This window comes from Marmota marmota, unplaced genomic scaffold (genome assembly GCF_001458135.2).
Source record: "Marmota marmota marmota unplaced genomic scaffold, marMar, whole genome shotgun sequence".
NCBI lineage: Eukaryota > Metazoa > Chordata > Mammalia > Rodentia > Sciuridae > Marmota > Marmota marmota.
In genome coordinates this window covers 9,434,371-9,456,313 of record NW_026000082.1, presented here as the reverse complement: position 1 = coordinate 9,456,313, position 21,943 = coordinate 9,434,371, and the positions used below count along the sequence as shown (strand labels likewise).

The window sequence follows — 21,943 nt, the reverse complement described above, 5'->3', positions numbered from 1 at the left end:
CTTACTATGGATCACTGTAAAAAAGAGAAAAACTGTATTCAAGTGAGTCCTTTTAGAATCATTAAAAAATTCGAGGGATGAGAAAGAATTAATGTTTGGTGAGCACTGCCTAGGTTCCAAGTACAACTACAGATATTCTCTTTTTACTTTTACAACAACACTTGGAGGTAGCTGTTACCCCAGTTTTAGCCATACAAGTGGGGAGGCTCCTCAGGGAAGCTAATTTAGTTTCCCATGGTGGTTTGGTATAGCCTTTCATTTGGGCTCCTGTCTTTAGGGTGGGATTACTAATTAATTGCCTTGGGTATGGAGTGGCCCCTCCTTCTTTAAAATATGTGGGGGCAGAGATGGGCTTCCAACGTGGTTAATATTCAAAAGGAGCCCACCGACAAATTGTCCCAGGGATAATTACCTCAACTCTGTTTATAGAAAACCATATGTCGATAATAGCACAATTTGCTATTTGTGAAGAGCTGATTTTCTATAAATCTGGAAAGTTAGTGTTGCTTTTCTATAAATATGGAAATGTGCTAATCATCACCTCATCTGCTGGAGATCGCTAATAAATCAGAATGTCATTTACATATTAACCTACAAAGAACAAAAACATCTACCTTCTCTCCCTTTGACAAATTGCACGGCCTACACCCTTTCTCTGGATTTGATGTTTGGTTAGTTTTTTCTCCGTCTCTCTCTCTCATACCCTCTTTCTCATTTCCTTTCTTTCCAGTCATCGGTCTCCCATTTCTCCCCCTTTTTTCCTCTGCCTTTCCTCTCTGTGACCATTTTTTTTCTCTTTCTCTATCTTTGATCTACATGACTTTAATTTATGTTCTATTAAGTGCTTGATCTAAGATACATCCTGGGTGGTACCTTCATGTCCTCAAATGGCTGAGCTTGGTATGGAACGATTGAAATGAAGCATACTGCTCTGCTCTGGGGGAATCTTTTGTCCTTGAGTTTGTCTCAGATTCTCTCTGGGTTTGTCCCAAAGGATGCTCAAGACTGTTTTTTTTTTTTCCTAATGTGTCCCGTCCCTTAGATCAAAGGCTTCTCCCCCAAAGACGGCATGGGGCCATGCATCAAACAAATCAAGGGGAGTCGTGGATTTTGGGGAGGTGATGTTAGACTTCAATGAGTCCCAGAACTTTCTCATGGGTACAAATGACAGCTTTCTACTTTCTGCAGGAATCTGTATGGTTTGGGGCTTGAACTTCTGGATTTGAGTGTTTTTTTGTTGTTTTTTTCCTCCTTCATGATCTTTCGAGCTTTCATTATTTGTCTTGGTATCAGGATGTGACAAAGACAGCCATGTATTCTCCATTCTGGCTTTTCTGGAATCTGGCACAGTTGCAGAGCTGACAGTTCACCTTTGGCAGATGAAGGACTTCAGTGACACTGTTCTGTTTATTTTGTATGTTTCATGCCTCCTTTGCAAAGCCGTTCCCTCATCCTCTGATGCTCTTCCCTGTCTTGCTTACCTGACAAACTTCAGATCACCTTTCTGAACCTCATATGGACATCCTCATCTCTATGAAACCTGCCCTTACCTTCTTCCTCTGCCCCTTCTCCCATGGAAGGTTCACACACTCACTCACTCATTCAACCACATTCAGTGCCAGGTGAACAAGATCACTATGGTCCCTGTTTTTTGAAGCTCATCCTCCAGTGGAAGAAACTAATTTTCCTTCCTGCCTCTCATCATTGAGATCTGTCAACTTTAATTCTAAAGTGTACATGGACATCTGTCCTCCCCTCTCTATTAGTCCAAAGGAGCCATCTCTCTCATCCGGATATTGCGGGAATATCATGAGCTTTTCTTTCACTTATTTTCTTGCTTTTTTGGTCATTGCCATTGCATCTGTAGCACTGCCAACACCCCAAGCTTGTTTTCACCTCAGTCTTTCTGAGGGCTGCACCTTTCTTGTAGTTGTCCTTTCCACCAAGGTGTGCTGAGCAGTATTCTTATGCAGATCTCAACTTGGTGCCAACTATTCAGAGAGGCCTTTCCTTACCACGTGACCATGACACACTGTTCCGTGGCCCTATCTTAATTCTCAGCATACCACTATTTATACACTCACTACTTTGCTCAGTTACTTATTTGTTTATTGCCAATCTCCTGTATGTGAAAATGTGCATCTCATGAGAGCAGAGATTTCATCTTTTTTGTGCTTTGATGAAAATTCATTTTCTAGCAAGGTGACTGGCACGTAGTGGGGCTAAATAACTCGTGTTGAGTGAACCCATCCATCAATATATACTTGCAAATTAGGATAACAGCCATGTATAAAATGTACAGGTTGTAGAAACAGAATAACTGCCCTGGTGGGAAGAGATATTCAGCTTGGAATGGTCTGACAAAATGTCTTTGAAGAAGTGAAATCCAAGCCGAGGTGGGAGTCTAAGGATGAAGGGGAGACACCAAAGACAAGGGGAAGGTGTCTGGGCAGAGTAGACAGCCTGTGAAAGAGGAAGGAGTGTGGGATGATGGAGAATGAAAGAGGCCACCTGTGGCTAAGGGAGGAACAGCAGGAACTGAGGGTGGAAGAAACCTAGAGTGGCTCGAAGGGTCTTGCTGGCCATGGTAAGAAGAATGGAGCATATCTGCAGTGATGTGGGTGACCCCAGGGCAGTGCTATGGGCTAATCCATGTGTCAGCTAGTCATTCCACTGCTGGGCAGAACACAGACTAGAGGAGGTTGCAGTAGACACAGGAAGAATACTGAGAAGGTTCTTACTGATGTCCAGGTGAGGGATCCAGAATGAAGATGGGAGAACATAACAGAGCTGGGACACATTTGAAAGCAGAATTGAGAGAATCTGCACATGGACTGGGTATGGATTGGGGGAAATATAAATTGCTCTTTTCTGGAAATAATATTTCTACCACACACACGAGGTACACACACATGCACACACACACACACACACACTGTGGTAAGAAGGCTTGCTGTCTTGCTGTCTTGTCTGGGGACACCATCCTCTGGTAGAGATGCCTGCAGGAACTGGAAATATGGGGATTCTTTTTTTTTTTTTTTGTACTGGGGATTGAAACTCAGAGGCACTCAACCACTGAGCCAAATCCCCAGCCCTATTTTGTATTTTATTCAGAGACAGGGTCTTACTGAGTTGCTTAGCGCCTCATTATTGCTGAGGCTGGCTTTGAACTCACGATTCTCCTGCCTCAGTCTCCTGAACCGCTGGGATTACAGGTGTGCACCACCACGCCTGGTGACATATGGGGATTCTTGAATGAAGAGAGGACTGTGGCACCCCTAGGCAGTCACAGCACAGCCTTCTCACCCCAAACCCTGCATGTTCCTCTTCTGAATATGTTCTCTACCAGAGGCATCACCGACTTCCTGATAGATAGGTGCAAAAATATTTATGTGCCAGGCTCTACACTAAATGCTTTTTCTCTAATCTTCCATCTTAATATTTTCAATGATCCTGGGAGAGAGGAGACGTGTCCTCATTTTTACAGGCGAAAGGTCATATCACTAGTCAATGGAAAATACTCAAGATACTCTAAGTTAAAGTCACCTTTCCCCACCTTGCATCGCAGCTGGCCTTAGATCTCACAGCTTGGGAATAACGTCGGCCTCTTCCCTTCCTCTTCCCACCTATCTCATTAGTCACCCTTTCAGTGTCCACCACCTGTCCCTTCCTCTCCTCTCCATTCTCTCTTCTACCACTGACAATGCTGCCCTGTTTTCTGTGTAGCTTCCCTCTCGCCAAGGGGCATGCAAAATGAGGAAAGCATCAATGGTGAGATGGATCTTCTATTCACGTCTTCTAGACTAAGTGGTCCACCTTGGACCTACTTTTTCTCTCTTTTTTGCTCATGTAGATAGGGCTTGGCACATTTGTTTCATCTCAGGTGCTCTTAGTCTCCCCAAAATGCAACATGAACTAGAATGGTTCCTATTGATTAATTTAAGGAAATCTGACAGGATTCCTCTCCCAGGTCTGCTGTAATGAAAACCCTGCACGGAATGGAAAATTCAACTGAGAGACTTCAAGACTCCAAAGGCTGTGATTCTATGATTTGTGGCCATATGCAAGGGTTTTGCAAAGACCTTACAGAAAACGGCTTGTGTGCATGCTCTGCTGTGAAGGAAACAATGGTGTGCTGGGGCCCCATCGTAGGCAGCAGGCAGTATGGGAGTGGAAGGGATTCTTTTCTCAGAGGTATGTTTTTCATCCAAGTTCTGCCATTTTTGAAGCCGATACCTCACATCTCTGTGTCAGTTTTCCCATCACTAATGTAGGGACAATTGTAACTACTGCAAAAGGTTATCATGAGAATTAACCAAGACAATGGTTACAAAAAGCACTGCTAAGTAAAACATGGTCCAAACTGTAGTTACTATGATGGATTACAATTTTTGATAGACTCAGTAGATATCAGAAGCAACTGACCACAGTTTGTGGAATTAAGAAACTAAACTTACCAGCCTTCAGAACCATGAGTGATGTGGTCTAAACTGACCTAAACTGTAGAGCCAGACACTTCTGGTTTTACCACTTAGTCACTGATTAATATTCTTAATCTCTATGAATTTCAGCTTCCTAAAGACCAAATAAGAATAATAACCAGGGTTTGAGAATAATTGCATGTTACATGCTAAGAATTTAATAGATATTTTTTCTTCAATGTAGGATATTAATATAGCATAGTGATTAAAAGCATGGGTACTGTCACTCACTGTGTGACACCAGGTAGATTATTTAATATTTTATATCTCAGCTTCCTCACTTGTGAGCTGGACATGTTTTCATTTATCTCATAGAGTAGTCATGAGGAATAAGTGGACTTATCCACAGAGAATATTCAGCGCACTGCCTGCACTCTAATGCGAGCTCGATAAATTTTACTTGCTGAAGTAGTTGCTAAATCAGATTGCCTGTTTCAAGTCCTGCTCCCACCATTGATCAGTCATGTGACCCACAGGCAAATTCATTAGCATTTCTGTGGCTCAGGTACCTTTCTGCTAAACGCAACAATACATGTTTCATACAGTTGTCATGAATATGAAATGAAATGATGTATGTGAACATATGGCCCAGTGCCTGACATAGAGTAAAAGTCTGAAAATGTGACCTGTTATTACTGTAATATGTTGATATTTGTCTTAGTCCATTTTCTGTTGTAATAACAGAATACCTGAGACTTGGTAACTTATAAAAAACAGATTTATTTTGACTCAAGTTTCTGAAGGCTGGTAAGTCTAAGAACATGGCATGGTATCTTCTTAGCTTCTGGTGGGGGCCTCATGCTGCATCATAACTTGGCAGAAAAGCAGAGAGGCAGTGGGTGAATTCAGAGTTGATGAAGCACTTTATAACATCCAGTCTAGCAAGAATGAACTCATTCCTATGAGAAAGGCATGAATCCTTCTTAATGACCTGTTCACTTCTTAAGAGAACTTCCTACCTCTCCCACTGTGATATTAGGAATTAAATTTTTGGGGGGTGGGAACCGGGAATTGAACTCAGGTGCACTCAACCACTGAGCCACACCTGCAGCCCTATTTTGTATTTTATTTACAGACAGGGTCTCACTGAGTCGCTTAGCACCTCACTTTTGCTAAGGCTGGCTTTGAACTCACAATCCTCCTGCTTCAGTCTCCCAAGCCGCTGGGATTACAGGTATGCACCACCATTCCCAGCAGGAATTCAATTTTAATATGAGTTTTGGAGGGGACAAACCACATGCGATTCATGTCAGTGATATCTTCACCTATTAATATATGCTATTATTCCAACTTTCCAAGGGTTAATTGTGGAATATTAATTGTTCTCCCACCTGTAAATGGTAAATAAGGAGAAGATCTATCTCATTGGGTTCTGAAATGGGTCAGCCCTGAAATATGTTCAAACGGTAGGGACATCATTACCAGTATATCCTGCCCTCGGTGGTGGCCGATACTTTTGGCTTAGCAATCACGCCTCCTCCTCCACCTGCCCATTGTTTTGATCAAGATCATTCATTTCTGTCTTCAGAGCTTCATCCAGTTTTGGAGAGACCACACTTCCCATTTATCAAGGTCACATTGAATTCTCATCACTATCTTTCAAAGTGTTAACAATGCTGCCCAAATCAGTGCCTGCTCTCCATCATCCCTGACCCTGATAGATTCCAGATAACAGTGACCCTGGAAGACCCTTCCAGCAAGAGTGTAGATATCCAACCATCATTGATCATCCCCTGCCCGGCAGAGTGCTTGGGCCAGCTGGCCACCACTAACGCACAACAGAGAAAAAACCACAGGGACAGAAGTGAACAACACCTCGCTGAAGTGCACGTCAATTATAGCTCTATCTCCTTTTCCTCTCTCTCCCCTCCTTCATCATTCATTTCTTTAGCCTTTCATTCAACAAACACATATTAAGCACACTTAGCATGGAGAGCACTGTCTAGATACCAATGTGATAAACACATGGTTCCTCTCACTGGGGGTTCTGAGATGGTAACAGGTTTCCCTTTGTTATAATCATCTGATTATAGTCAGGCATACTTGGCTTTGCGGACAGTCAAATTGGTTACCACCGCAGTTGAACTATCAATCGTTTTCTCATTCGCTGTACTTAGAATCAACTGAAGTATTTGGTTTTAATAAAATGTATTTACATATAATAATTCCTAATATTTGTAAAGCAAATACACATTCACATCTGGCATTCAAATGGACCTTCATAATAGTTTTATGAGGAATGGTATTGTTTTTGCCCCAATTTTGTAGAGAGAAGGCAGAGAACTAAAGAGCTGAAGAGTCCAGGTGCTATCATGCATGCCCGTAATCCTAGCTACTGGGAGCCCTAGGCATAAGGATTGCAAGTTTGAGGCCATCCTCAGTAACTTAGTGAGACCTGGTCTTAAAATAAAAAATAAAAAAGGGTCCCTGGGGAGATAGCTCAATGGTGGAGCTCCCAGGTTCAATGCCAGTACTAAAACAAAAATAATAAAACAACAATAACAGCTGACATGGTGGCGCACACATGTCATCCCAGCTGCTTGGGAGGCTGAGGCAGAAGGATCGCGAGTTCAAAGCCAGCCCTAGCAAAAATGAGGCACCAAGCAACTCAGTGAGACCCTGTCTCTAAATAAAATACAAAATAGGGCTAGGGATGTGGCTCAGTGATCATGTGCCCCTAAGTTTAATTCCCGGTACCCAGAAACAAAACCAAACAAACAAAAAACCCAAGGAGTTTCTTTTTAAATTTTTTTTTGTAGTTGTTGATGGACCTTACTTATTTATTTATAAGTGGTGTTGAGAATTGAACCCAGTGCCACACACACACTAGACAAGCACTCTACCACTGAGCCACAACCTTAGCCCCCCAAAGAGTTTTTAACAGGTCAATGTAAACACTCAATATTGAACCAAGGTCTTCTGGTTAAGGTTTTATGTATCCTCCACGTGTTACTTCCTTTGCCCTACATTTTGTCATTCATTCTGGTGCTAGCGAGCAGAGGCTGAGACTCTAGCAGGGGTGGAAAGACCACCAATAGTTACTGAGCATGTACCAGGTAGACATGGTATAGCATTTTGAAAGCACTATCTCACTTAATCAGGAGAGACCTGTGTAAAGGATACTATAATCTCCAACTTATAAGGGAATAACTTAGGTTCAGCAATGGTAAATAACTTGCCCAAGGTCACACAGCTGTACACCAGTGCGTCAGGAGTCAACTCAGACACGGGTTATCTTAACCAACATGCTGCAATGCCTCAGGGATGTCTTAACCTAGGGTTTTTCAAACTGCAGGCCATAGACCAGCAGTAGGTCAAAGAAATTCACTAGGTCACGGCCAACATTAAATAATATTTGATAAAACATAATACATAATACAATATGATGGAACATGTCAGACAGCATGACTCAAAGTATAGCTAAGTATGGAGATTTATTTTTGATGAATCTGTGTGGATTTGGATCATGATGTAAAATGTATTTCTTGCTGGGCACAGTGGTGCATGCCTATAATCCCAGTGGCTCAGGGGGGCTGAGGCAGGAGCATCACAAGTTCAAAGCCAGCTCCAGTGACTTAGTGAGGCTCTAAGCAACTAAACAAGACCCCATCTTAAAATAAATATAAAAAAGGATGGGGATGTGGCTCAGTGGTTAAGTGCCTCAGGGTTTAATTCCTGATACCAAAAAAAAAAAAAGCATTTCTTATTTTTGGGGGTGGTAAGAAGATACTGAAAACACTGTGTTCACTCAGTGTGCTGTAGGGGCTGTACTGCAGGTGTGTACTTAATCATCTTAAATAAAGGAAAAGTCACCAGTGGCAATAAGAGAGGCCTTGGGAAGTGTATGAGTTTGTGTTCTGAAGAGAAACAGAATGAGAAGTTTATTTCTAGCTCTATCTATCCTCATGTAAATGAATGAATGAATGAATAAATGTGTATTATTAAAGGGGTTTATAGAAGGAATCTGCTTACACAATTATGGAATCTGACAAATCCCAAGATCTTTAGTCAGGAAGCTAGACACCCAGGAGAGTAAATGCTGAGTATCATGATTTCTGAGAACACAGGGATGAAACACAGATCCCTGCCCTCGAGAAATGTCCAGTTAGTTAAGAACATACAAAGCCTGAATAAAAACAGGTACAGTAGAAGTGTTATGGGGGCCGCTCCAGAAAGCACTCTAAGTCCGAATTTCAAATCATAAGAGAACTTTATTCTCCTGGCCAGGAACTGTCAGCTACCACTGAGACTCAAGCTCTGTGGGAGGACAGCAGCTTCCTGGTCCATCCAAGGAGAATATAAGCACAAAAACCACAACTCAGTGACTTGCTTATCGTCATGTAAGCTAGCCAATCACAGAAATTAAAACATTAATAAGTGGGACCTGTGGGCTCTAGGCAGGACTGGAGTTTTCCAGTCAGCAAGCAAGCGATAAACAGAAGCTAAAAAATAGCATTAGCTTTGCAGTTCAGTTGACCACAGTTCTGGGTTCAAGCAGGTGCTAGACAGTAACATCCTGAATTTGGGCAGGGGTTGGCAGGGTGAGAATCTACTTCAAAGGCATGTAGACCCCCAAGGACATTCAAACCTAGGATGTAGCTCACTATGACCACCACTGCATCCTGAGAAGGGTATAGTTTGTGGGGTACAAAGTACAGAAAGCAATTTTTTATAAGAAAACAGCATTAGTTTCTATTTCCTAGAAATGGTTTATGCAGTTCTCTCTTCACAGGGACAGTAACAAACTAAGATGGAGTTTCTATAGTCACATCTTTTTACTCAAATGACTACAGTGACCCTATTCCCATAATCCCAGCAAGGTGGAAACTATTGCAAGTGACTAATGAGTCTCTACCAGAGCATTTGCTTTACACACTCAGTACTAGTAACTTATAGGATGCCTACTTAAAACTGCAGTTATCTTATGGCCTCCACACACATTTTCATCTGTCATTCTGCTAATATCTATAAACCCCACGTCCTTTATCCTATGCAAGGCCACAAGATCAAGTTACTCTGTTAATCTAACCTTATCTATGTTAACCTACTTGCTTTTATTGATCAGTTCACACCATAACAGAAGCACAAAGCACAGTCCACCTTTTCTGCCTCTCCCATTTTATAAGCTCCAAAGATATTCAAATCTTATCTTCCAAAATTAGCAGGAGTAGGTGCTGACCGGGGGATCAGTGAGTGGGGGGCTTTCTCAGTAGGGGGCATTACAAGGGAATGAGTACCCATGTTCACCCCAAGGCTTGCCCCTGGGCCCTGGTGTAAATGAGAGCAGTCCTGTGGCTGGGTTATGTCAGGTAGTGATAGCAATGTTAGCAAGGAAATGGACTCAGTGTTGGCCTCTCAGAAGCCACAGAGAGGATGGCCAGCTACAGGAGCCACGCAAAGATGAGCCTGAGAACAGGAGGATCCCTGTCCTGGAAAGGCTGACCAGCACCTGGGTGAACGTGCTGCAAGCCTGCTCACAGATCCAGCCACCTCGCTCACTACTGGCCGTGCTGTATGAGCTATGTGCTGGTCCCTGGGCACACCACTCTGACATTCTCTTTAGGATTCTGCCCTTCTCCCCCTCCCTTCCTTGCCTGCCTAACACTTCCATCCCTAGGTCTCAGCCTAGCTTGGCAAGGATTCTTCCGGGCAGTCATTCTGTCTCCCTAGTTTTGGGTTGGTAGCCCGTCTTAGATGCTTCCATGTATTTGGGACTTTGCTTTCGTGTCACAGTATTGCAACCACCTGTTTCCAGGGTGTGTCCTGTTAATGCTGTATTCACGGTCCCACCCAGAAGCAGAGGCTGGCCCACAGCAGAGACCTGGGCCCTTTCTAACTAGGGTGGGTCAATCCTAAATAAGCTGCACGTTCTCTGAAGCTCTCCTTACACTCGACAGAGTCAGGAGTGGTATCCTAGAGGGTCTGAGATGAACTGGACAATGAAGGGAGTCAGGTCAGCAGAAACCTGATTGCCAAGGGTCCTGTATTCATGGCCCAGCAGTCTGGGATGGCCCAGCGGGTTGTTTGCTGTGTCTGCTATCCAACCAGTCACCCCGAACAGACTCTCACTGGATTCTAACAAGCTCCGGGCTTTATCCCTAGTTACCATGACAACCAGGCTTCACGGTGATGGATGGTATTGATTGACTGACAGACTCCTGGTGTCTTGGCTCTGTCCCCATTCCCCTTAAGTCATCTGCATACACATGGAACTGAGTGACACTCTGTGCCATCCTTCTGATTTTGCATTTCCACCTCTAATATCACTGAAAAATGGATTTGTACTTAAAGGAGAAAAGCTGCGATGATGCAAAAATTATTCCCAGAGCTATCCCTACTGCTCTGCCCCACAGGAAATATAATGTAGCATAGAGAACGTGGGCTCTGGACACGGAACTTGGTCCTATTCCACTTGATCCTATTTACTTACTGTATAATTTTTGGCAAGTGACTTTAACTATCTAATTTTAAACTATCGGGATTTTCTCCCCTCTAAAATGAGAATAATTCATTATGGAATGGCATGTGAATCTTAAATAACATGGAGAATTCCTACCTGGCACTTAATAGGAACTTGGCAAATTGGGGTGTGTCCTTCTTCCTCTTCGTTCACCAGCTTATACTATAGTCACATTGATGAAGGAAACTTGTCCTCACAGACTCTCCTGCCTCCCTCTTTCTCTAACCTTCCAGATTAGACTCAGGAGCCAGAGCCTCAGCATAGCCTGCAGCACTTCCGGAAACAGTAACAGCCCTTGACCATTATTGCTAGACCGCCTTGAGCACTTCACCCTCCCAATAATGCTGGGAGACAGACAGTATTAAAATCCCCACCTCACAGGTAGGAAGACAAGCACAGAGAGATCAAACAATTGCCCAGATAGTAACTGGGCAGGGGTGGAATTCCAGCTCAGGCAGTTTCTGTTTCAGAGCCTGGCCTTCAGTGTGCTGCCTCTTGGCCTGGCTCCAACCAGCCAGAAGAGCTGAACCTCTGAAGACAAGCCCACATTGGAGAGACAAAGGCCTCGGACTGCAGCCCTGACACTGCCACTGGGAGGGAGCACAGCTGCCTTCCTCTGAGCTTCCTTGTGTAACGAGTGAGTCAGGGAATGAAGGGCTCAGCAAGCCTCCTTTTGGGACTACCATGGCTCTCATGGTACATGAAGAACGTTTTCCTGCAGAGTGCCCCTAGCATGGTCAAATTGAATGGTCCTAGAGTTTGGGTATAGCCTACTTTACTTCAAAGACATGGTTCTTGAGAAAGTCACCTAACAGTGAAACCTAAAATTCCTTGCACACCTAGTTGTGCCAGACATTACTTTTAGGCATTCATGTATAGCAATCTTGATCATTCCCCATTTCCAAGACTGGGAAAATGAGGTAAAATAAGTCAGTCACATTACCAGCTAATGGTAGAATTCTGTCCCCAGAGGGCACATTCTTTAACCACTGCAGCCATGGCCTTTTCTATTAAGTCTGTAACATGTTAGTCCTCTTTGCTCAGAAGGTTGCTGAAATGAGATAAAGCAGATGGAAGTGTTTTTAGAAAATATCAACTCTTCATCAAGCATAAGATATTACAAAGCTGTGGCTCAAATCTTCAATTAAAGAAAGGTCTGTGACTCCCCATTTTAGAGGTATTGTCTAGAGAGGTTGAACGCGGTGATCCGCAGTACTCCCAGGGGCTGGGGACAGGCCAGGCTCTGCAGTGAACCATATGAACCCAAGGGATGACTTAGGGGCTTATATCTAGTTAAGTAGGAATAAAAGGCCAAGATGTGGAAGATTATTAGGGTGTGTTAAATACAGTGCTGGAAGGAAGGAGAAGGGTGTTGTAGGGACCCTTGGGGGTGTAAGAAAAGGCTCTCTGGAGCTGAATAGAAGAAACTCAGAGACCAGGAGACTTTCGAGCCAGAGATAATAGTACATGCAAAGGCTGAGAGGTCCTTAGACCATTCTCGGGTCGTTGGGAAGAAACACGAGTTTCAATGGATAAATGAAACCTAAGAGGGCAGGGTAGTTAGCCAGCACTTCCCAACCAGCCCAGCCACAGACTCCCCGGTCACCTTCCCAATGTGATGGCAGGAAATAGAATACATAATGCTCTTTTCTCTTCTGAGGCTGTCTTTGGGGGCAACCAACGTAACAAAGCAACATTGCACATAGATCAGAGCAACCTGAATGGTATTTGCTTCTTGCAAAGAGATAAATAATGCATTGCACCTGCTGTTTTCCACCTGATGCTTCTAATCTGAGAATGACAGAGGCTTTCTGTGTTCCAGCATCTCAGAAGTCAAGCTGGGGTTCTGCCTCAGAGCTGTATCGATGTAGCAGTTCCACGGAGGCATAAAGACAGCTTTCAGACCTGTACCACAGCCAAGGCCAAGAGGAAGCAAGCTGTAAACATGGTGGCCAGAGACCTGTCCTTTTGGGCTCTTTGGGATGGAGTGGGAAGGACCATAGGGCTCTCTATATTTCCTTGGGGATCGTGACATTTGATCTTGTCTCTTTTCTACTCTGGAGTTTAGGTCATATTGACTTTTCTGAGCAGAATCTTGCTGCTATCATGGTCCTCCACATGGTCTCCCTCTGATCTCAACATCCTACCTTTGTTTGGCTAATCTCTGTCTGTGCTGGGTGTCCCCAGCATATCCTGCCTCTGGCCCCCAAGGCAGCCTTCCCTGGCCCTGCCACCCTGGATCCAGGTCCTTTTCTAAGCATAATAACTGCCTCTTTACATGTGCATTTCCCACGCTTGGACTCCAGCCTCCTTGACATTCCTTAGTCCCCTATATTTCCAGGACATCTTGTGCACAGTAAAAACTATTAGGTACTTATCAAGGCTGTCTCCAATGTTCCTAAAACTGTCTCGAGTGTTTGAAAGTTCCAGAATCTCAGGGTTAGAGGAGAGCTTAAACGACTACTGATCTTTTGTACACTTCATATCTTTTGGCTGTACCCCTGACTGACAGGTAGGCAGGCAGGCAGTCCCCTTTGCTTGGTCCCCTGCAGTCAAGGGGAGTCACTGCCTCCTGAGACACCTCCTCTCTGCCTGGGCTCTCACAGTCAGAATGCTCTCTCTCACACTGAACTTAACACCAGTTTCCTGGAGCCTCTGTCCTTTTGGTGCCAGTTTTTGCCCTTGAAGCCTTTTAAATTTCTTTTCCTCACAACAGTACTCCAGAGAGTCTAATCCAGTCCTACTGGTCTCTTAAAGAGAGAGCTTTCTTCACTCCTTCGGGTAAACATTCCCAGTCCCTTCAAAGATTCCCAAAGGAATGTGGCTTTGAATTTCTTCACCCTCAGGCTGCTCCTTCTCTTTTTATTCTCTATTTCCTTATTATCTTTATTTTACTGTGTTAAGAAAACATAACATGGGGCTGGTGATACGGCTCAGTTGGTAGAATGCTTGCCTCGAATGCACAAGGCCATGGGTTCAATCCCCAGCACCAAAAAACAAACAAACAAAAAAACAAACAAAGAAAACATAACAGGGCATCTACCCTCTTTACAAAAATTTAAGCATCCAATACAACGTCATTAACTCTAAGGGACAGTGCTGTACAGATCTCTTGAGATTACTCGTCGTGCAGAACTATCCATCAGCAACTCAGCTTGTTTTGACATCTCCCAGCCTCTGGCAATCATCTGGTCCTCTTTAATTCTAGAGTTTGACCACTTCAGATGCCTCAGATAAGTAGAATCATGCAGTCTCTGTCTTTCTGTGCTGGCTGAATTCACTTAACGGTGTCTTCAAGGTTCAGCCATACTGCCATACATTGCAGGATTTCCTTATTTTTAAAGGCTGCATAGTATTTCTTGTAGGAAACTCTGTTTTCCTGCTTCCTTTTAAAAAGTGTGACTTCCAGAAGTTTACCCCAGCTCTTACTTGTGGAGAGGAGTAAGAGATTATCCCCTCCTCTATTTCACTGCTTATAGTTTCCACCTGACTTCCTCACCCAGCTGAGCTGGGGGTAATCTAAAACTCCAAGGCCTTTTCTCCTGTTCTTGCACTAAGCTCCGCCCATCCCACCTTGTGCTTCTGCACTTGGTATTTTGTCCCTAGGGGAGGACATGACAGCTTTCTCCACCAAGTTGCATTTTGCTCTGCATGTTGTGGGGAGCCACCTAGTCACCTGAGGGGTTTTTGGATCCTGATCGTTTGCCTGAATTCCTAATTCTTATTCTGAGCCAATGTGATGAACCTGGCTGTTCTTTCTGAATCCATGGCATTGACAAAGGCTTTTACAGCTTAGGTAACTGCCAGCACCTTGGGGCAAGCCACCAGAAGCTATCCGTGGACCATGACACTTAAAATATGGTCCTAGATTCACTGCAATAGAAATAATCTGAGATACTAGTTGAAAATACAGATTTCTGATTTTCCAGAAATATAGCATCAGAACTGATGGAGGTGGGCCTAGGAACCTGTATTTTTAATCAACATACCATATGATCTCAGTGTGTGGCACGTTTGGGAACAATCAACTCCAGAGTTCACTGCCTTGTAAAGCACAGAACAAACTCTAGTTTGATCCACTCCAAGGCTAACATCTACAGCCCAGCCTGCTGGGATGGGAGTGAGCACTGGTAGAGTGTTGCCTGGTTCTACAGATAAGGTCAGTCTATGGGGGACACCCAAGCTCTACACGACAGCTCCTGATCTTTCTCTGCTCTGTCCTCTATGCCCCCATGAATCTTTGCTTTTGTCTCTTTGGTTCTGTGTCCTGGCTTCCAATGCCAGTTTCAGCTCCTGGACTGCAGCGTAGGTCTGACCTCCTCTGCAGACAACTGATTCCAGAGTCTCCCTAGCTTCTGCTGAGAGGTGCCTCTCTGACCCTGCTGTACTGAAACAAGCAACTCTTGGGAATACAAGTTAAACTTCAGTTAGTGCATCGCCCCAAACCACCTCGCTTTGAAGGCAGGATCTTACTTATTCAGATTCACTTCCTATTCACATTAGTTTTATTCCAAGATATCTATGATGCCCAACATGTAACGTGCTGCGGGAGGGAGGTACGCAGTAGGTGTTCACTAAACCTTTCCTTCAGGAGAATTATTTAGTTTGATGCAATGGCTGGGAGAGTGAGAATACTGTGGGCTTTGGGGCAAGGGTGATATGAATGTGCATTTTAGCAGTCCTGTTTTCAGCTGTGTGGCCTTAGCCAAGATAATTAACCTTTCTGAACCTCCAGTGTCTCAAATATAAATGAGAAGTGTGGGCTTTAGCTCTGAAGGGGCTTTAGTTCTCAGGCTCTATGATTCCTTATAAGTCACAGATCTCCTCTTACTGGCTGGTACCAAATTCAGGGTCCTCTCTCAGAAGGCACTCCTTTGCAGTCAAGTCTTGCAGCTCAAATCAGGCTGGAGTTCTCTTCCCCCCTGGGGCACATGGCAGGCTCTGGGCAGATCCCGCATGAGCATAATCACTCCACATGCCTGCGCCAGCCCCCCGCTAATCACCAGGCTGTCACTCTAACTCAGCAGCACTCCGCCACTCACCTAAGTAGTCACTCTGGCTTCTGCCCATGAGCTCCTTTCATCCACTTTTGTTGATCACTGTTGAAGCATTTTTTAATCAAAACAATTAAATATGCTAAATCTTCCTCAATTAGTTATGCATTAAAAATTAAAAGTACTCGAATGGAAATGGCAGAAGGAGCCCTCTGCTTGGTGCTGAGTGTTGGTGCTTGGAGCACGGCTCCCCCCAGGCACTTTCAGCTATGGAAACCGATACTCACACAGTGATGGAGGCTGAAGCTGACACAGGCCGGGGAGGACAGCCCCTTCTCCCCATAAATGGGAAACTGAGGCCCAGTGAGATCTGGGCCCTTTCCCAAGCTCACAGAGGGTGTCAGTGGCTGGGATATGAATTTCTAATATTTCTTCCACTGGAAACCCTTACCAAAGGGCTCATGGCTTTCATTTACTCACAAGTCTTTTGTTTTTCCATTCATCTGTCATTTATTCTGAATACTTACACCATGGCAGGTACTGTGCTGCTACACTCATGAGAAAATGGGGAAGAAGATACACGTCCTTGACCTCAGAGAAGCTGTCATTTAATGAGAGATACAGGCAAATAAAGTTTGATTCTCAATACCCCCTTGAAAATATTGAATCTAAGTCTCAATTGCAAAGCCTAATTCCTTTGTTCTCACCAGATTAGTAATCCGACAATGGGTAATTACTTCATTTTTGCTTTAAAAGGAATTATATTGGGCTGGAGATGTGGCTCAAGTGGTACTGCGCTTGCCTGGCATGCAGCCCGGGTTTGATCCTCAGCACCACATACAAATAAAGATGTTATGTCCGCCGAAAACTAAAAAATAAATATTAAAAAAATTATCTCTCTCTCTCTCTCTCTCTCAAAAAAAAAAAAAAAGGAATTATATTTTGAAATGCAAACTCTAATTTACAGCTTTCAGAAGACCCCTTTAACTACAGATAAAGTTGACCTCTGAACCTGGTCCACATCTTGCTTCTGTCTACTTACCTAACTCTGTCTTTTCAGGCTAGCTCAGGCTTGGGAACCAGCTCTATTCATTGATGAATTCTGTTCTTTGTGTAATCGGGGCGCATGGCCTTACTGCTTTAAAGAGTACTTTCCTCATCTGTAAAAGCAAGTTCCTCCGTGGGTCCTTTAGGGAAGACAAAGTCAAAGGCAGCTGATGTGGGACCGACAGTCCTTGTGGGGTTAAAGGGAAGGCAGGTAGATGTACCTATCCATCTACCATCTATCCATCTTCTAGCAGGGAACTGACCCCTCTGTGGTACCCAGAGGACCTAGATAAAAAGAATTGTGGTGACTGTGGGCATGAGGGTGCCAAGGACATTGATAGCTGTAAAGAAAGTGGGGAATCATTCTGATCCAAAGATGCTTCATGGAATAAATGATATTTGAATGGGAGCTTTAGTAGACTTTGGAAAGACCTTGAAGGAGGAGAAAGGAAGACATTCATACGGAGGGCCAACCTGGGCACAATGGTGAGCAGCACGGGGCCACGTGGAGATGGATGTGTTAGAATCAATGCCTCCAGGAGGCTCAGTAGACAATGGATAAAGGAAGAAGAATTAACATCTTCTAAGCAACAAGTTTTAACAATATATATCCCTTCTCATTTCAAGAAATATTTGGATTGGAACCATACAGAAGAGAAATCTGAAATTGGTTCAAGAATGGGCACTTCAACCCAGATCTCTCAGACTCCAAAGCTGAAGTTAGCTTTTGCCAGTGTGAGCTGGCTGTACTGTCTCAAATATCTGTTAATATCTCAGCATTTTGTGTTTTTCTGTCTCCTTATTGCAGGTACTACCAGCAAAGACATTGAGACATGCATTGGAGGTGGCCTCGGCTTGGAATATGATGATTTTATCAAAATTGAAGGAAGTTTATCTGGAAAATATTGTGAAAGATCTGGAACTGGCAAAACTGGCAAGTATTTGGCAATGAGTCTCCCTAAAAGAGAAGCCAGCCTTTCCTTGAAACCATCAAGGAATGAAAGTGATTTTTTTTTTCCCTCTCTGACTGGTTTCATTTTAGTCAATAGTCACAGTGCAGATGCTAAACACCCCAGCCCATGCATGTAGGGCTCTATTTTGAATCCCCATGCCCTGTAACCACCTAGGAAATATCTGAGTTTGTATGGAGCGATCCCTCCACCCCCATCCTCAGATTTCTAGTACTAGACAAAGATCCATCCAAGCAAGAGCTGGGATGAAGGGAATGTGTCGGCAGAATTTGACGAATGGTCTGTTGGAATGAAGACTCATCAGATAACAGTCCTGAGGGAAGAAATGAGGCTGTAGGGAGAAGGGGAATGTGATTACCAGGTCCAAGTTCACAAGAATATTTGGTGGCATTTCCTTAACAAATTAATATGGCAATTCCTGTATTCATTGACTCATTCATTCATCAAACATGCATTGAGTATTTTTTTTTTCATATGAGAGGCAGAGGACTCAGGGATTAGGAAACATTTTATAGAGCAGTCGGGGAAGCACATCCCAAACCAGTTCACAGTCAATCCTTAGCGCTAGGTTGCTCCTGCCTCAGGGCCTTCAGTCACAGTTCCTCCACTCCCTGCTGTCCTGCCTTGACCTTTCCTTTCTCTTGGCCAACACTTACTCACCTTCCTAGACAACTCACCTTCCCCCTGACCCCCTTCATCCCCGACTGAATATTTGACCACTTTCTGATGGCCCCCACTGAGCCCTATGGTGAAAACTGTCATGGCATTTGTGATATCTGATTGAATCTTTTTGGCACATAGGAAGACCCAAAACAACTTTATTTTTTGGGGGGTGGGGTGGGGGAGGGCAGGTACCAGGGATTGAACTCAGGGGCACTCGACCACCAAGCCACATCCCCAGCCCTATTTTGTATTTTATTTAGACACAGGGTCTCACTGAGTTGCTTAGGGCCTCGCTTTTGCTGAGGCTGGCTTTGAACGCAAAATCCTCCTGCCTCAGCCTCCAGAGCCACTGGGATTACAGGTGTGAGCCACTGGGATTACAGGTGTATGACACCATGCCCAGCCTGAGTCAAATTTGAAATAGGAATGGATGGATGAGTGGATAAATGGCCACCCATTTCCCCATCCCCTTTATCTTCCCTGTTGGGCGTGGCTAGCTCCTCAGTGTCTGTTCTACTCCAGAGGATGAGTCTGTTTCCATGTCTTGGTCCTTCCTTTGCCTTGTCCTGCTAGTTAGTTAAGCCGAGCAGAAGATGGGAAACAGCTCTGTGGAGAGAACATCAACATTATTCTCGATCTCATTAGTGGAGCTTGGCAGCCGGTTTTCTGGCTTTTGGGAGAAATGAGCTAATGCAGTTATCCCCTTGGTAGGAGAAAAAGACAAGAGGGCCACGGCTGTGGAAGACGTCATTTCTCGGGTGCGAGGTGGCAGTTCTGGCTGGGGCGGTGGCTTGACACAAAACAGCAGCGCCATTACATACCGTTCCTGGGGGAGATCATTAAAGTATAATCCTGTTGTTATCGATTTTGAGGTAAGTCTTTTCGCAGCTGAAGAAGCCCTACGTCCATGAGGAATGAAAGTGAAGCAGACCAGATCATTTCATATTTCTTATTATGAGCCCATCAAAGAACAAGATTAAATGTAACAGCACACTGACTAGAGGGAGGGTGTGGCTTGAGACCAGGCCCAGGGAGAACCGGGGTCCAAAACCGACTGGCTCCTCTGGGGCCAGGTTTATACCAGTGGTTTGGAAGGTCAGCAGGGTTAGGGCCCATTAAACAAATAAAACCTTGTTTAATTACAAAAATTATATATGTCATGTAAGAGCTTGGCAGGTTTTTTTTTCTCTAAAGGGCCAGATAGTATGTATTTAGGCTTCATGTACAGTCTTTGACACACAGTGGGACTGGTGGATGCTTCCTTTCTCTTCTTCTTCTTTACCACTCTTTTAAAAATGTAAGTGCTATTTTTAGCTCAAAGACCTTACAAAAAAACAACCTGTGGGTTCCACTTGGACTCAGGCTGTAATTTGCTGTCCCTGTTCTAAATGATCTCATCTCCTCATCAGTGAACAGATCCTTGGGCATAGGTGTGATTCTCCCCATTAAGAAGATGGGGAAACCAAGGCTTGGGGAAATTGAGTGAGTGTTTAAAGGACACAGATTTCACTAGGGGCAGTGCCTGGACTTCAGAACTGTGGATTTCGTATCCAGTTCTCACTTCCTTCTGTCCTAACAGATAAATAAACAGTGGAGGTGATTGTGATCTAAAGAGAAAATGTGGCAATGTCTAGTACATCTGATTGTTACAGCTGGTAGGGGACAAGGTCAGCACCACTGGAATCAGAGGCCATGGAGGCTGGCAGACATCCTACAAGACACAGAATAGCCCCCCCCCCCCCGTCCCCTAAAGAAATCCTGAGTTGGAATGAATGTCAATAGTAACAAAGTTGAGAAAACTTGGCTTAAACCACTAACCTCACAAAGGGAGTCAAACTACCAAATCTGCCAAGGAAGCAGCTTATTCTAGCAGTTGTCCAGCTATGCAGGGTAGTCTAGTTTTTTTTTTTAAAGTTTGTGTTTCAGCCTTTTAAGCAAAATATTGTTTTCCCAACCATATTTTCTTGCTCTCCTTGCCCTTTTATTTACGGGCATTTACAATCCCAGGTATGGACGCACCTCTTCTCCTAAAACAGATCCTAACTGTTAAACCTAAAAACCTATCGTACCACCCTGCTTTCTATGAAGAAAGAGGTCAGATGAATTAACCTTGCTTTCATTTCTTTGCCAATAAGGGACCACTTTCACGCACCTGTAATTCACATAGGGTCTGAAAATTGCTATCATCAAGCTATTAGTGATTTGGGCAAAAACTGTAAAATTGATATCAGGAGAAATACATAAACTTTCATGGTCAAAAGGTGAGCTTTGTGTTTGCCCTGAGCAAAACTTCCAAAACGAAAACTGAGGTCCATAATTTGGAGGCTGAACATTGTCTTTGCGAAAAAAAAGAGCTTGGTATTTGAAAGGAAGGGAAAAGAGAGTCTAAATCAGGCTTGGCCACCTTTTTATTTTTAATTTTTGGTACTAGGGATTGAACCTGGGGGTGCTTAACCACTGAGCAACATCCCAAGCCCTTTTTATATATTTTATTTAGAGACAGGGTCTTGCTGGGTTGCTCAGGGCCTCACCAAGTAGCTGAGGCTGGCTCTGAACTTGCTATCCCCCTGCCTCAGTCTCCTGAGCAGCTGGGATTACAGGTATGTGCCTTCGTGCCCAGCATAGCCACCTTTTCCATGTGTGAACTTGGGTGAGCTCTCTCACTCTGTGAGCCCAGTTTCCTTTTGATAACATGGGAGTAATATGCTACATTTCAAAGTTAGAGAGACAGGAGCAGGAATTTAGCAAATGCCGGTAGATGAAGCAGAGGCTGAGTAGCCAGCACAGGAGCTCCTAGCTTCCCGACGATCAGGATCAGCACCACTTGAGCCTGTTGGGCTGACTGTCACACCCAGGATCTCCAGAACCCACACTGCTCCCCAAGAAGTGTGAATTTGACACATTAAGCCACTGGCAGGTTTCAGAGCAGGGAAATGACACAGTTGGAGCTGCTTCAAAAAGAGAATGTTCCCAGGGAAAGGAAGGACAAACCTGAGGAGAGAGAGGGCAGAGGGGAGGTCTCATGAGGGGTTGGGGGACTTGTTGTCCAGCGTGGAGACAGGGTCTTACTGGCATGTCCTCTGAGCTGGCAGTGATTACTCCCAGCAGGTGCTCCGGTGAGTGAATGCAGGAGTCGTATCTTGTACGCTTTATGCTCTGTACACCACGTTGCTGCGTTGTGTGTGCTGTGTGTCATTTATAGTGTGTGGCCACCTGCTCTGAATCTCTTTGTTCCCCTGTAAATGGGGATCAGATCATTGCCGATGTCTTTTGGGAGTTCACATTCTAAGACTCTTCTCCACCTCTCTTCTTTTGGGAAAATCCCAC

General features: G+C 44.2%; 1 protein-coding gene across 1 annotated transcript in view; it reads left to right on the top strand.

Moving 5' to 3' along the window:
- C8a (complement C8 alpha chain) overlaps positions 1-21,943 on the top strand; it is a 60,218-nt gene that overhangs the window by 32,719 nt on the left and 5,556 nt on the right. The window contains exons 8-9 of the mRNA XM_015484938.2: positions 17,791-17,916; positions 19,328-19,488. Of these exons, the coding sequence (XP_015340424.1) occupies positions 17,791-17,916; positions 19,328-19,488 (287 nt within the window). The remainder of the gene's footprint in view (positions 1-17,790; positions 17,917-19,327; positions 19,489-21,943) is intronic.